General features: G+C 44.0%; 1 protein-coding gene across 1 annotated transcript in view; it reads right to left on the bottom strand.

The window, feature by feature from the left end:
- Positions 1 to 477: 477 nt before the first annotated feature.
- The window catches only part of emilin1a (elastin microfibril interfacer 1a), a 37,396-nt gene continuing 23,198 nt past the window's right edge, over positions 478 to 14,675 (bottom strand). The window contains exons 4-12 of the mRNA XM_051936562.1: positions 10,376 to 10,475; positions 9,939 to 10,047; positions 8,442 to 8,618; positions 6,452 to 7,729; positions 4,182 to 4,596; positions 3,754 to 3,879; positions 3,586 to 3,603; positions 3,365 to 3,499; positions 478 to 2,402 (exon numbers count right to left, since the gene is read on the bottom strand). Coding sequence (XP_051792522.1) covers positions 2,083 to 2,402; positions 3,365 to 3,499; positions 3,586 to 3,603; positions 3,754 to 3,879; positions 4,182 to 4,596; positions 6,452 to 7,729; positions 8,442 to 8,618; positions 9,939 to 10,047; positions 10,376 to 10,475 — 2,678 coding nt within the window. The 3' untranslated portion in view covers positions 478 to 2,082. The remainder of the gene's footprint in view (positions 2,403 to 3,364; positions 3,500 to 3,585; positions 3,604 to 3,753; positions 3,880 to 4,181; positions 4,597 to 6,451; positions 7,730 to 8,441; positions 8,619 to 9,938; positions 10,048 to 10,375; positions 10,476 to 14,675) is intronic.

The following is a 14,675-nucleotide window of genomic DNA, read 5'->3' as shown; positions in this document are numbered from 1 at the left end:
GTAATGTGGAAATGATAAACTGAGGATGAATGTTGATGAAACTGAATTTATTTGTCTTCATAAATTTCAGGTTGTTTGTGATGTTTTTTAAAAAGATAATTTCTTAAATGTGAACATTTTTGCACTAAAACAAAGGAACCAGTAGGAGTTGTGGTTATTTACAGGTTATCATGCTGTGGTTTTACTGGTTTTACTGGAGATCAGACTGGGATGAATGTGGAACCTGGACTAAGATGAGTTTCACTCTGATTTTAAGGATTCTTTCTAAACGTTTTCCATCGTGAACACAAGGTGTCACTGCAGCGCCACACTACAAACGACTGTTCAGTTATCTCCTTCAGCTAAATTTAGCTTTCTGCAGTCCAAAGAAAGAGATGAGAGGGGTTCAAGTGGGAGCCAGAAACAAAAGTCGACCCAGCTGTGTGTATTTGTGGAGGCCAAAAGGTGCCAGATTAAATAAAAACAGACTGAAGGGTGTTTATAAAGAACTGGAGTGGAGTCGCTCTTTTAATAAAAGATCCAGATGAAAGAGAGACGTGTTAAACTGGGTATCTGTACTGAGGCACACATGTGGCACAAACATACAAAATATATACAGTACCTGGCCGGTGAAGTGGTAACTCATAAAAATCTTATAACTGCTGAAAAATATTTACAATCCGTCGAGGTTACACGATGCATATATAATTACAGATGAGGACGAACATGAGCTTCCTGCAGAGAGAAGATCTGCACAGAGAGGAAAGAAAGGAAACATAGTATTAAGCCTTAATGTGAATATAATGCCATAAAACGTTTCTGTAAAGAACATGTACAAACAGCGTAAAAGCCCTCCAGAGGTGGGATCTGAAGAACAGGGATAAAAACAGGGATAAAGGCACTTTGTTCTTTGTGTCTGTGGGCATTAAAAACTCCTCTCTCAGATGGAACGATGGTAACAGCTTCATAACTCAGATTAGATGTCCCTTATTAGGACACAGGAAAAATCCCCCTCCTCCCCTCGTGTTCATGTCCTAAAATGGGCTTATTGTTTCGCTGTTGTATGATTTATAAAATGCTGCGGTTTCTCCACTGAACTGTCAGTGACTTCATTTGTGCATTTCCTCCTAAAGAACAGTGGTTTGGACCGCGGCCCCTCCGCCTACGTCAGTCTGCTTTCCTTTTCTTTTCCAAGACAACTGGCATTCAGCGCCGTGTTTCTGGGAATTCTGCTTGTGGTCACAATGAAACTGAAGAAAAAAAACTGTGTAATAACCTCTGAACATTTGATACGCTGTGGGTGGAGGACACACACAAACAGCAGAAAAGCACAGCCCACATCCTCAATCTTTATCACTTCACCCTCGTGTCGTCCTGCAGGTCAATTTTAAAGTTTAAAATGTGGAGAGAAAAAAAATCAGTCAAACTTCTGATGTCCACATTTTGAACATTTTGAACATTTTTTGTGGAAAACAGAAATGCTAAAAATGTTTCTTAAGAACATTCACATAAAAAACAACCTAAATCCTGTGAATTTTGCTGGATTTTGGTTGATTTTTAAGTGAATGTTCTTAAAGAAAATCTTAGAAGTTTTACTGATATATATGGAATCACTTTAGATATTTTTAGGATTTTTTGGAAGATTTCTTCTCACTTTTTGAAAATATTTACAAAGGACATTTCTAAGGAATTATTTGAATCTACTTCCTGAAGGTTTTGTACATTTCAAGAAATTTGGGGATTTTTTTGCTGAATTTCTGGATTTTTTTCAGACAAGGAAACAGTATTTTTGGTGCCTGTAAATGAGGACAACAGGAGGGTTAAACCAGAAAGACCTGAAGCTGTGCTGCTGGAATCAGTAAAGAATTCAGGTTTAGAACACAGAAACGTTTAAACGTAGAGGAGAAAACTCTCCTCTTTGCACCAAAAGTTTTCCTTAAAGCTGCGAAACACAAAACAAATGACCGAGGTTGAAATGTTTTTCTTGTGATACAGTAAAACAGAATTCTTTTTGCTGAATGAATCCAGTTCCATTACATCCCTCTGTCTCTCAGAATCCAACAGACCAATCAGAAGCTCCCGAGCCGACAGATCGGCGTCCAATCAGTCGCCCTCGTACAGCAGCGCCCCGCTGAACATGGTGAGCGGTTCGGTGGAGTAGGCCAGCTTCCCGGTGACCAGGTCGATGCAGACGGTGTCTCCGGCCTCCATGTGCAGGATGATGTTGAAGACGGCCAGCGCTCCGGGGATCTGCTTCACCTCCGCCATCGGCTTCTCCAGGCCTTCAGGCTGGTAGCCGGCCGAGTCCACCCGGGCGATGCCGTTGTTGGACTTGGACAGCACCGCCTCGATCTTCATGTTTTTGTGACCCGTCAGGATGCCGCTGAAGAAGTATTTCCCGCTCACTGGAGCCGTGAAATAACCTGGAAGGAGAAAGGTGAGGTTAGAAAGCTGCAGCTGATGAGTTGCTGAAGGTAAATTCAGTTTCATCCACATTCATCCTCAGTTTATCATTTCCACATTACAACTTCCAGATCACAGAGTGCCTACAAAGGAACACAACATTTAGTCACCTGGACCTGAACCATGGAGGATTTACTACAGAAAAGACAAAAAACAACAACAACAAGACAAAATATTCCAAAAATGACACACAAAACAACAAAAGTGAGACATAAAATGACAAGAAATTAGACAGACAGCACAAAACGAAACCAAAAAAGAGAAAAAAGTTAGATAAAAAAGTTACAACGCAACAAAAAAATGTACAAACGACGCAGGCAAGACTAAAAAGGACAAAAGCATGAAATGAAACCACAAAAACGAAACACAGAACAATGACGAAAGTAAAACAACATGACGAAAATGAGACAAACAACACAAGTCAGACAAAACAGAGAATAAACAAAAAACAAGACAAAATATTACAAAAATGAGACACAAAACGACAAAAGAGAAAAAAATGGCAAAAAAATGAAGCAAATGACACGAAACAAACAAACAAAGGGACAAAAAACTGACAAAAAAGTTACAAAGCGACAAAAAAATGTGTAGACATTTATATTTATAATACTGTGAGTGCATTATGCCAACAATACTTCAGTAGCATTCTTAATGTCAGGAAGTATTTTTAACCAGTTGTGTTTCTTCTATGACCAGTAAAAGACGTTCACACTCATTCCACCGCTGGTTTGATAGGACACAGAAGTTTGGATTCCTGGCTACATGGTTACAAAGTACTTAGTGCTTAATATACAGTTATTTTTTGTGCAAAACCTTTTAACTAAAGTGAGAAAATATCATGTTTGTAAAGCGGGTAAACAAATGATTTAAATTGAAATAACAGAAGCCTATAATGTTTTAGATGGGCTTGTAATTTGGTCACCTGTCTGTGGATTGTAGGCGTTGTTCTCGTTGACGAAGACGTGGTTGAACACGATGGTTCCCGTTCCTCTCATGGGGCGAGTCAGTGCAGCAGAGAAAGAAAGGCGAGGAACGTCGGCGTCGGAGCCGGCAGGACCTGATGACAGAGCAGGAGTCATTACGAAGCAGAGATCAGAGAGGAACGAGAGCTTTCATCTGCTGTTTAGTGAGAGCAACACGTACCCTGTTCACCTCGGAGACCTGGAACATGAAGGAGAACACAGTTAATCATCCACTGTTTGTGCAGTTTGTTTTTTATTCTTATCACACTGATATGAAAAGAGAAGGATCAAAGGCACTCCTTCTAAATATATAAATGTTATTTTCTGCAGCAGAGGTTGTTGTTTTTACCTGGGGGTCCTATCGGTCCCTGCCTGCCATCTCTGCCTGGAGGTCCCACCCTTCCTTGGGGTCCCACGGGGCCCTGGGGTCCCCGTTCGCCTCTTTCTCCGCGGGGCCCCGGTAGACCAGGTGGACCTACAGAAGAGGAATGTTTGGTGAGATAGCACAGCTGGGAAACACCCTCTTTAGCAGGAATATTATCCCCTCAGAGGAATCTAAAAACATGCACAAAAAGCCAAGAAAGCCGAGACTTTTAACCCGCTGTGACTTGGCATGTTTACTAGAGCTCATCCCTCAGACAGACTGCAGACAGTACAGCCTCTTAAGTGGATTCTTTTCCTGGATTCCTTCTTTGCTTTATTTCTCCCCTCATCCTCCCGTCATCTAAGTGTTATCTGTTGACCAAAAGTCAGATCCCTCCATATTCTGGGACTCACCCGTGAAGTCCTGCTCTGTGAAATAGTGGAACTCCTTGACCAGGTCCACCACTGAAGAGTTCAGCCTGTGTATCCTGGAGTGGACGTTCTCCAGCTGGACGTTCTGGATGTTCTCGATAGCATCTCCTTGAGACGTAACGGTGACGTTGAGTCCATTAACGCAGGTCCAGAGGCCAGACACGTGTCGGTTGAGGCCGTCCTTGATCCTCTCCAGGCTGTCTGAGAGCGAGTCGAAGCGATCACACACTCCCTCCAGCTTGGACAGCCTTCGATCCAGACCGTCGCTCGACCGCCGGCACTCGCCAACCTCCGTCATGAAATTACTCCTGATTATTTGGATCTCGTTGCCCAAACCGCCGAATCGAAGCTTGGAGTCATCGACGTGATCCGTCAGCTTCTTCTGCAAGTCGTTCACCTTGAAGAGAATTATAAACTGGTTAATGTGTGTGTTCTGGCTGAGTTTCATTTAACAGCATTCTATAAATATACTTTCCCCTCTTCGTTATAATTTATTTTCCGACTATATCTCACACAGCATATTATCTAAGTCATGTCTGTCAAATATTTGTGATGTGGTTAAATATTTTCTTAGCTCTAATATTATTATGTGAAAACACAGCAGAACATGATGCATGTTTGACAATGTTTTCACAGCACATGAAGAAAAGTTATGTTTCTAGATGTACAGTTTAATAAAACAACACACAGATCATCATTACCACCATGTTTTCTGTTTAATTCCAAGTAGCAAGGTTAAGCAGTTCCCAACCTTGGGCTTGGGACCCCCACACTGGATGCAAGATAAATCTGAAGGGTCACGAGGGGTGGAAATGCAGATTTATGCTGGATAGCTTAAAAACAATTCTTAAATTTGTCTTGATTCTACAGCTGGCATGGCAGGTGGTTGGTCATCTTGTCATAATGGGGCGGCGTGGCTCAGTGGGTAGAGTGGCCATCTTGCAATTGGATGGTTGCCGGTTCGATCCTCGGCCCATCGAGCTCATGTCTAGGTGTCCCTGAGCAAGACACCGAACCCCTAATTGCTCCTGGTGGGTCGTGGTTAGCGCCTTGCATGGCAGCTTCCGCCATCAGTGTGTGAATGGGTGAATGTGACGTATCATGTAAAGCTTTGGATAAAAGCGCTTTATAAATACAGACCATTTACCATAATGCAACATTCAGCTAAGAAGTCTTAGTTACCGGCGTTTGTGTTGAAGTTTACTTTGGAGTGTAACATTACATCCAACATTAACCGGACCAAGCAAACACCACTACAGCAGCGATGCTACCCAATGCCAGTCTCAGTGCAACCTGCCACATTGTTAAATCTGCTCAGGAATCACTCAAGGAACTTAACGGAGAGCCCAAGGTGTTGACCCAACCTCCAAACTGAGCATCTGCAGAATGCATTTAAACAAGCCTACACTGTAAGGCCTCATCCCACGACATACAGAACACACTGGATGGACCGATTTGCCAGGGCCAAACACCACAGGAAACCCAAAGAGGTCCCATGTCCATGCCTTGATGAGTCACACTGGTTTTGGCTGCAGGAGGAGGATCTACTAATATCAGGCAGCTGGTTTTCATATCAGTTACCGTCACTGTAAACATTTTAGCCTATTAATGTCAGCACAGAGACAGAAATGTGGCCAAAGAGTTGTGTTATTGCGAAATACAGAAGAGTCCATGAACTCCTGGATTTGCCCCAAACACTCATATCTACTTAGTGTTTTTTTAATAAATCTGGTACGAGACCTTTTGGATGAACTCAGCTTGCTTCCAACAAAGATTACTGAGTCATAAAGGTCCAATATACAGTAATAGACTCACAATAATCAAGTTCCTTTACAACTAAACTGAATTCTCATTGATCATTTGAAAATAAAATTCTAATCAAAAGGTGAGACTATGGCATAGCAGGAAAGACTTCCAGATCTAAAGTCCACATAAGGACACAGGAAGTGAGGATGGAGTCATAAGTCTACATTGGCACTTTCACTTTGGTTTCGTTTTCAGTCACTGTTTACCTTCATTTACACTTTCTGTTTGGTTAAGTTTAAGAAAACATGACGCTTAGCCAATAACTGCACCTTAGATGCCTGGTCAGGATCAGGAAAATATCACTGTTTGGGTTGAAACACGGCCCCTTCCCCACACGCTGGAAGCCTATCCTTCATTTTCTAGTCCCATCCTATCTAATATTAAGAAGCAAACATGTTTCCTTTAAAAGCAGTTTACTCGTCGTCTCCATCATCACACCGTCTTACCTCAGAGATGATGTCGTCCTTGGTGTTTGTCAGATCGGTCAGGGTGTCCCCATGTGTCTGTACGGTTCTTCCCAGACCCTTCAGAGTGTTATTGATAGAGTTAAACGTGACCATAACTCTACCCAGCTCTCCCTGGATGGACTTCAGATCTCCTCCTAACCTTCCATTGTGGACAGAATGACCATCCAGATGTTTCTTCAGATCATTTATGTTGGTCCTACACTGTCCCGTACACTCCTCTACCTCCTCTCTGAGACGTCCCACCTCCTCCTGAAGGGTGGAGCAGACCTGAGAGCAGACGGTTTCCCCTGAGTCCACTTTCCGTCTCAGGTCCGTCAGTTCGGTCTGACACCTGCTCAGTCCGGTCATGGTGGTGGTGTTCAGCAAGCGCAAGTCGTCCTGTATAGTCCTGCAAACGAAACAGTCCTCCAAGTCACGACCCAACAGCTCAACCTCTGTGACGATCCGGTTGAACTTCTCACCGTCCTTCCCCGTCACCGCTATGATCTTCTTCACGTCATCCGTCAGGTCAAAGACTCGGTCCATCAGCGAGTCTCCTGACACCGACAGATCGTTCAGTTTAGTGTTAAACTTCTGGATCTCTTCTTGGTTGGATATTACCCTCCACTCCAGGGTTTTCACAGTCTCATCTGTGGACGGGCCTTTTCCATTACGCCCACAGGTCTCGTTGCACATTTTGGTGGTCGATGTTAACTGTGTGTCGAGGAAGGTTGTGATGTTCTCCAGCTGGTTCAAACGTCGGCTGTGATCCCTCACCGTGTCTCCAAGAACAGACACGTCTAGCTCGATCTTCCCGATCTTGAAGCCGTTGTCGTCCAGCCGGCTGAGGACGCTGTTTCGTAGCTGGGTGATGTCTCTCTGTACCGTGTCCTTCATGTTGTTTCCGGTGTTGGTGCACCTCTGCTCCACCTTCCTCATCGTGTTGTTCATCCTCTTCTCCAGGTCTCTCAGCCTGCTGTTGAAGCGGTCCTCCGTCACCCGTCCCTTCCCTCCACCCGTCCCAGCTAGCTCCTTGTCCAGCCGTCCTTTGATGGTGTCACATTTGTTGGCGGTGGTGGTGACTCGGACGTCCACCTCGGTCAGCCTCTTCTCCAGCTCGGTGACGGTGTTGCAGCAGGCCTGGGAACGCTCGCTTTCCCTGCGAGAGATGTCTAAGCTCTGCCTGAGGTGCTGGTCCATGGAGCTGATCAGCTTCTCCAGGGCTCTGATCCTGTCCCGGTCCTCCTGCTGCTGCCGCCTCAGATCCTCCACACCGGCCTGCAGGGAAAAGGCAGGAGGATTTTAGTTTGGTAAGATAAAACAAGACAGAACCTTTTTAATCCCAGGGGATTTTGTTGGGCCGGATATTGCTTTGAAAACAAAATGGCTATGAGAGAGAGAAGAAGAAGCAAGAAGACACAAGAACAATACATAACTGAAATAATAATCAGTGAACTGATATAGGACTAGAACACAAAAATAAGAAGTTCTACTAGAAAGTAAAGTAATATTATACATGATAATGAAATATTACACGTTACATCGATGTGGTGGACCTTAAATGGCTGTGGATCATGTAACGGGGGCTGTGTGGGGTGGTGGGGGGTCTTTTTATGTGTCTGAACCCAGAGGCTGACACCAGAACACATGGCAAATAAAAGCTGAATTTATACAAATAAATCTGTTTTGTGTTAAATCCTGACTCTGTGGCTGCTCTCGCTGCTGTTTTCCTCCTTTAATCTTTCTTTTGCTGCCTGATTATGAGCTTTTTTTATGCTCTAATGGTTTTAGTTTGAATATTTGTTTGCTGAGTGGTTTATGTTGGAGTGCTGCTCCTGCCTGCATGAGGTCGTCATGTTTTATGGCTTCAGGCAGCAGAAATCACTACAGAAGCCACACAGGGAGAAAGGCATGCTAATTTAGCAGCTAAACAAAGCATTAGCGCTCCTTTCTGAAGGTTTCTGCCATGCTGATGTGATTGTTGCTTCACCTGGCAGGAGGAGCAGGACAGAGACACTCTCCTCTCCAGCTCCGTCAGGATCTCCTCCTTCATGGTGTTCAGCTGGTTTCCTCCTCCTCCTCCATCTCCTCTCACCGCTCCGTCCAGCTCGTTGCCTCCTCCGTTCACCAGGTGGTTGTTGATGTTGAGCAGAGTCTGATCGTGGACCTGAACAACCAACAAACTCACATTACTGCACATGAATATGATTCTAGACATCTACACCGTGATAAATAACTGCAGAGATGGAGCCAGATTCTACCGGCAGTGTACAGTTTGTCCAGAATACAGTTCAAGACGGTAAAACTGGATGTTCTTTAAGTGTTAATGGCCGACTACTGTAAAAATGAAAGCTGATAACTGAACCAAACATGTTGCACAACACTTCACACCACACCGCTTAGACCAGCAATTTTATTTACACAGCCAGGAATGTTAAGAACTTTTAGTCCTTTATTAAGATATTACAATTTATTTTTCCTTATTGGCATTAAAAATATTCTTGAAAATATTTATCCCTTTATTAAAATATTAGAAATTTGTATGTATTTATTTGTTTGTTTGTTTACAATGGGAATATTATTGATTATTTCTATCCTATTATTAAATGAGAACTTTTAATTATTTTTTGCATTAAGAATATTATTGTTAACTTTTATCTCTTTATTGAATATTAATTAATTTGACGTTAAGAATATAAGTCATAGTGTTTATCCCTTCATTAAGACATTAGAATTTTTATTTATTTGTTAATTTATTTATTTATTCCCTTGTTTAGGAATATTATTTTTTCATCCCATTATTGAGTTTTTTTTATTTTTTTGCATTAAGAAAATTCTTCACAATATTTATCTTTTTAAGATATTTGTTTATTTATTTATTTATATTAGTAGTAATATTGATTATTTCTATCCCATTATTAAATGAGAACCTTTAATTATTTTTTGCATTAAGAATATTATTGATAAATTTTATCCCTTTATTAAAATGTTATATTTTAGTTATTTCAAATATTAGTCATAGCATTTATCCCTTTATCAAGATATTAGTTTTTTTAATTAAGAACATTTTTTCCATGGTTTTTAAAATATTTTAATATACTGCAGCTTGTCATATATTTCTAAATTATCCAAAAAAATTACCTTACTTTATACTTTATCCTTTTACTGGTTTATTTCTTTAAAAATGTTAAAACAAAGTCATTAGATCTCAGTTCTGGATTAAAAAAAGGCTGTTTAATGGTCTGAAATTCACTGTTTTTATATTTTTTTTCAAAATAAATGCTGTAATTTTCATAAAACTACAATAAATGTTGATTCCAGTGACAACATTAAATAAATACAGAATATTAATATTAAACAGTGAGCCATAATTTTCTACTGTACGCCGATTTAATCAGTTATAAAGCAATTTACACTGTGAAGAAATACAGTTCAATTTAACGTGTTTTATGGAGAAATGTGTCGGTTGTGGACAGTTCTGGATCACCTGTGTCCTGTTGTAAAGGTGGTCCAGTTTGGTCTGGATGCTGTTGATGGTTTCCGTCATGTGAGGCTGAGCTGAATCTGCAGGAACGATGGCTCCATTCAGCCCAGGTCTGAACAAAAAGGTGAATATTAATGAAACTACAGCATCAAGGAGGAATTATTGAGAGGCCGAATGTTGTGGAGAGGAAAGTGTTGTTTGGACAGCAGAAGAGGACTGATTCTGTTTGAGTACAGATAAATCTGTGTCTTAATATGTGAATAAACATCAGAGCTGCTCTCAGTAAACGAGCCGCTGCAGGAAACACAGAAAACAGAACATGATCTACAGCCTGCAGGAAAAGAAAACCAGTTTCTTGAACCTCTTTAAACAGAACTTTAGCCTGCAGGTGAATGTACTCCAGGAAATACAGCATGATGGACTGAAACAGGTTTCCTTACAGCCGCTGGTTGATGCCCTGGATGGTGGTCTGCATGGTGTGCAGGTCTTTGCTCAGACCTCGGATGGTCTCCTCCAGCTGTCGGATCTTCTCCTGGTCACCTGGACCAAAGAAAAAAACGAGAAGAAGCTGGAGTTTAATTCTAAAATGGTACATTTACTGTTTGAAAAATGCAAACTCAACCAAGCATTGGACCTTTATAACGTACAGACAGAGTTACTTTTTCCTCCATCAGCTTCCAGAGTGTGAACAGTGCTGCTATTTTCAGCTGAAATATTTCTGTATTTTTTACTAGAAAACATCCACAACACGTTAAGGCTCCATTTGGAAAAGTTTATGTTATATTTTTCCAAGCATAAATCAGAGCTAACAACAAAGTCTGAAGACAATTTAGTTGTTATTTGCTGATGCTGCCAGAACTGTCAGGTCTGGTCTGATCAAACTAAAACCGCTCCGTCCTGACAGAGCAGAAAACACGACTTCTGGAGACTCGCTTTCCCAACAAACATGTAAATGTTCAGTGTGCTGCCCCAGGGCTGCTGTTGTTGTTCTCAGTAGGTGAACAGTGGCTAAAAGTGATTGAAACAATCGAGTGTTAAACTCAGTAAGTCATAGCTCAGAATGTTCCCCAGATGTTCGCCTTCATCGTTTCTTATTTAGTCATTAATGCTTAATATTACAGAGATGTTCTAACCTCATCCATCCTAGAATTTTCTGAACTAAAACCAACCAGCAAGAATTTTTTTTTTGTCCAAAGACAGAACATTTTACTGATGTTCTGAGCAGAACATTTTTCAGTCAGTTCCTAAAATGTTCTCCTTAAAAAGGTAGACGTTCTACAAACATTTGGTAAAAACACTGTTAGACTGTTCTACTGTAAATGAACTGTTGCACTGAGAACGTTCCTCCTTTGTCATGTAACGCTGCTGAACGCTGTAGGAACATTTTATAGATCCTACAGCGTGTTCTGTCAGCAACATGCTCAGAACATTGCAGGTTGCACATTTGTTCATGTCTGTACAGGAAGGTCTTATAAAGAACGTTCTGTCATCTGAGGTCTCACAATCGTCTTGAGAACATTGCTCAGATGTTGCATTGAGAACGTTCCTCCCTATCACGTATCATTGTGGAACGTTGTGGGAACATTTGATAGATTCTTCAGGATATTACAACCAGAACGCTCATAAAGTCTCATAAAGAACATTCTGCTGTCTGACATCTCCATAACGTTTTCTAGACCTTTTTCTGAATTCACACTGAGAACATGATTCCTTTGTTACAGAAGAACGTTCTATGATGTGGTCCCTCAACTAAAAGGTTCTACCTGAGGCCTAAATAACACCTGGAGAACATTTTTTGGTTTTGGTTTCAGAATGTTCCTCCTTTGTCATCAGCCTCCTTTTTATTAAAATATTCTTTGAGCATTTGATTAAAAAGATTTTTGCTTTAAATGTTCCATCTGAAACCATTCTTTGCTGATCTGACCTTCAGGTTATTTTACTTTAAACTAAAGTTTACTTTTATGTTTCTTCTGGCTGAGCCTGTGGAGCTTCCTGATGTCTGTTTTTACTGACTGATCACACTTGTTGTTGTTTTAATATAAATTCTTGATCCTGTGATTAATTTAGCATACATTTGATTCATTTTGTTCAGTGAGTTGGTGTCTGGTTCTCAGGCTGCTCTGTTGGTCAGACTTCCCTTGGAAAAGAGCTCATTGTATCTCACTGTGACCGACCTGGTAAATAAAGGCTAAAATAAAAAATAAATTAAAAATAAAACAATACTTTGGGAATAAAACGGCCACTGCAGATCCAGGTGAGACGCCGCCTGCTGTGCGTTGTTGTTCCTCATTTCTGGTGAAGCTGCAGCTGGAGTTTCCAGACCAGCTTCAGGAACAGAACCGACTCGTTGTCATTTAACTTTGACAGCAGTGCAGTAAAAATGCAAACCTTTAACTGAGTTTTACAGATTTGACTTTGTCCTGCTGATGGGAACAGGGAGACTTCTTCTATTTCAGAATTCTTCAGATTGTTCCTTTTGGCCCTGCAGCAGTGGAGCTGTCACTGATTCAGTTCTGGGATGTTTTTTCAGGTGGAACCCTTGAAAAATAGACGAGGTCTTAAGTGCTGGAGCTGTTTACAGTAACGTAACTGTAGCTTTTAAAAGTTCTCATTTTCAGGGGCATTCACTCAGTCATTCTGAAAACGCTCACAGGATCCATGTGGGAAACATTCAGATGTTAGGTGGAAAAACCTAAAGCCTCCCTCCACCTCCTCCTCCTCCTCCCTGTCCTCCACCTCTACCTTCTCCTCCCTGCTGCCCTCCACCTCTACCTTCTCCTCCCTGCCCTCCACCTCTACCTTCTCCTCTCTGTCCTCCACCTCTACCTTCTCCTCCCTGCTGTCCTCCACCTCTACCTTCTCCTCCCTGCTGTCCTCCACCTCTACCTTCTCCTCCCTGCTGCCCTCCACCTCTACCTTCTCCTCCCTGCCCTCCACCTCTACCTTCTCCTCTCTGTCCTCCACCTCTACCTTCTCCTCTCTGTCCTCCACCTCTACCTTCTCCTCTCTGTCCTCCACCTCTACCTTCTCCTCCCTGCTGTCCTCCACCTCTACCTTCTCCTCCCTGCTGTCCACCACCTCTACCTTCTCCTCCCTGCTGTCCTCCACCTCTACCTTCTCCTCCCTGCTGTCCTCCACCTCTACCTTCTCCTCCCTGCTGCCCTCCACCTCTACCTTCTCCTCCCTGCCCTCCACCTCTACCTTCTCCTCTCTGTCCTCCACCTCTACCTTCTCCTCTCTGTCCTCCACCTCTACCTTCTCCTCTCTGTCCTCCACCTCTACCTTCTCCTCCCTGCTGTCCTCCACCTCTACCTTCTCCTCCCTGCTGCCCTCCACCTCTACCTTCTCCTCCCTGCCCTCCACCTCTACCTTCTCCTCCCTGCTGTCCTCCACCTCTACCTTCTCCTCCCTGCCCTCCACCTCTACCTTCTCCTCCCTGCCCTCCACCTCTACCTTCTCCTCTCTGTCCTCCACCTCTACCTTCTCCTCCCTGTCCTCCACCTCTACCTTCTCCTCCCTGCTGCCCTCCACCTCTACCTTCTCCTCCCTGCCCTCCACCTCTACCTTCTCCTCCCTGCTGTCCACCACCTCTACCTTCTCCTCCCTGCTGTCCTCCACCTCTACCTTCTCCTCCCTGCTGTCCTCCACCTCTACCTTCTCCTCCCTGCTGCCCTCCACCTCTACCTTCTCCTCTCTGTCCTCCACCTCTACCTTCTCCTCTCTGTCCTCCACCTCTACCTTCTCCTCTCTGTCCTCCACCTCTACCTTCTCCTCCCTGCTGTCCTCCACCTCTACCTTCTCCTCCCTGCTGTCCTCCACCTCTACCTTCTCCTCCCTGTCCTCCACCTCTACCTTCTCCTCTCTGTCCTCCACCTCTACCTTCTCCTCCCTGCTGTCCTCCACCTCTACCTTCTCCTCCCTGTCCTCCACCTCTACCTTCTCCTCCCTGCTGTCCTCCACCTCTACCTTCTCCTCCCTGCTGCCCTCCACCTCTACCTTCTCCTCCCTGCTGTCCTCCACCTCTACCTTCTCCTCCCTGTCCTCCACCTCTACCTTCTCCTCCCTGCTGCCCTCCACCTCTACCTTCTCCTCCCTGCTGTCCTCCACCTCTACCTTCTCCTCCCTGTCCTCCACCTCTACCTTCTCCTCCCTGCTGTCCTCCACCTCTACCTTCTCCTCCCTGCTGCCCTCCACCTCTACCTTCTCCTCTCTGTCCTCCACCTCTACCTTCTCCTCCCTGCTGTCCTCCACCTCTACCTTCTCCTCCCTGTCCTCCACCTCTACCTTCTCCTCCCTGCTGTCCTCCACCTCCACCTTCTCCTCCCTGCTGCCCTCCACCTCTACCTTCTCCTCTCTGTCCTCCACCTCTACCTTCTCCTCCCTGCTGCCCTCCACCTCTACCTTCTCCTCCCTGTCCTCCACCTCCACCTTCTCCTCCCTGCTGCCCTCCACCTCTACCTTCTCCTCTCTGTCCTCCACCTCCACCTTCTCCTCCCTGCTGCCCTCCACCTCTACCTTCTACTCCCTGCTGTCCTCCACCTCTACCTTCTCCTCCCTGCTGTCCTCCACCTCTACCTTCTCCTCCCTGCTGCCCTCCACCTCTACCTTCTCCTCCCTGCTGCCCTCCACCTCTACCTTCTCCTCCCTGTCCTCCACCTCCACCTTCTCCTCCCTGCTGCCCTCCACCTCTACCTTCTCCTCCCTGCCCTCCACCTCTACCTTCTCCTCTCTGTCCTCCAC

This window comes from Acanthochromis polyacanthus, chromosome 16 (assembly GCF_021347895.1).
Source record: "Acanthochromis polyacanthus isolate Apoly-LR-REF ecotype Palm Island chromosome 16, KAUST_Apoly_ChrSc, whole genome shotgun sequence".
Classification (NCBI taxonomy): domain Eukaryota; kingdom Metazoa; phylum Chordata; class Actinopteri; family Pomacentridae; genus Acanthochromis; species Acanthochromis polyacanthus.
The sequence above is the reverse complement of the archived record's forward strand: the minus strand, read 5'-3'. Positions and strand labels throughout refer to the sequence as shown.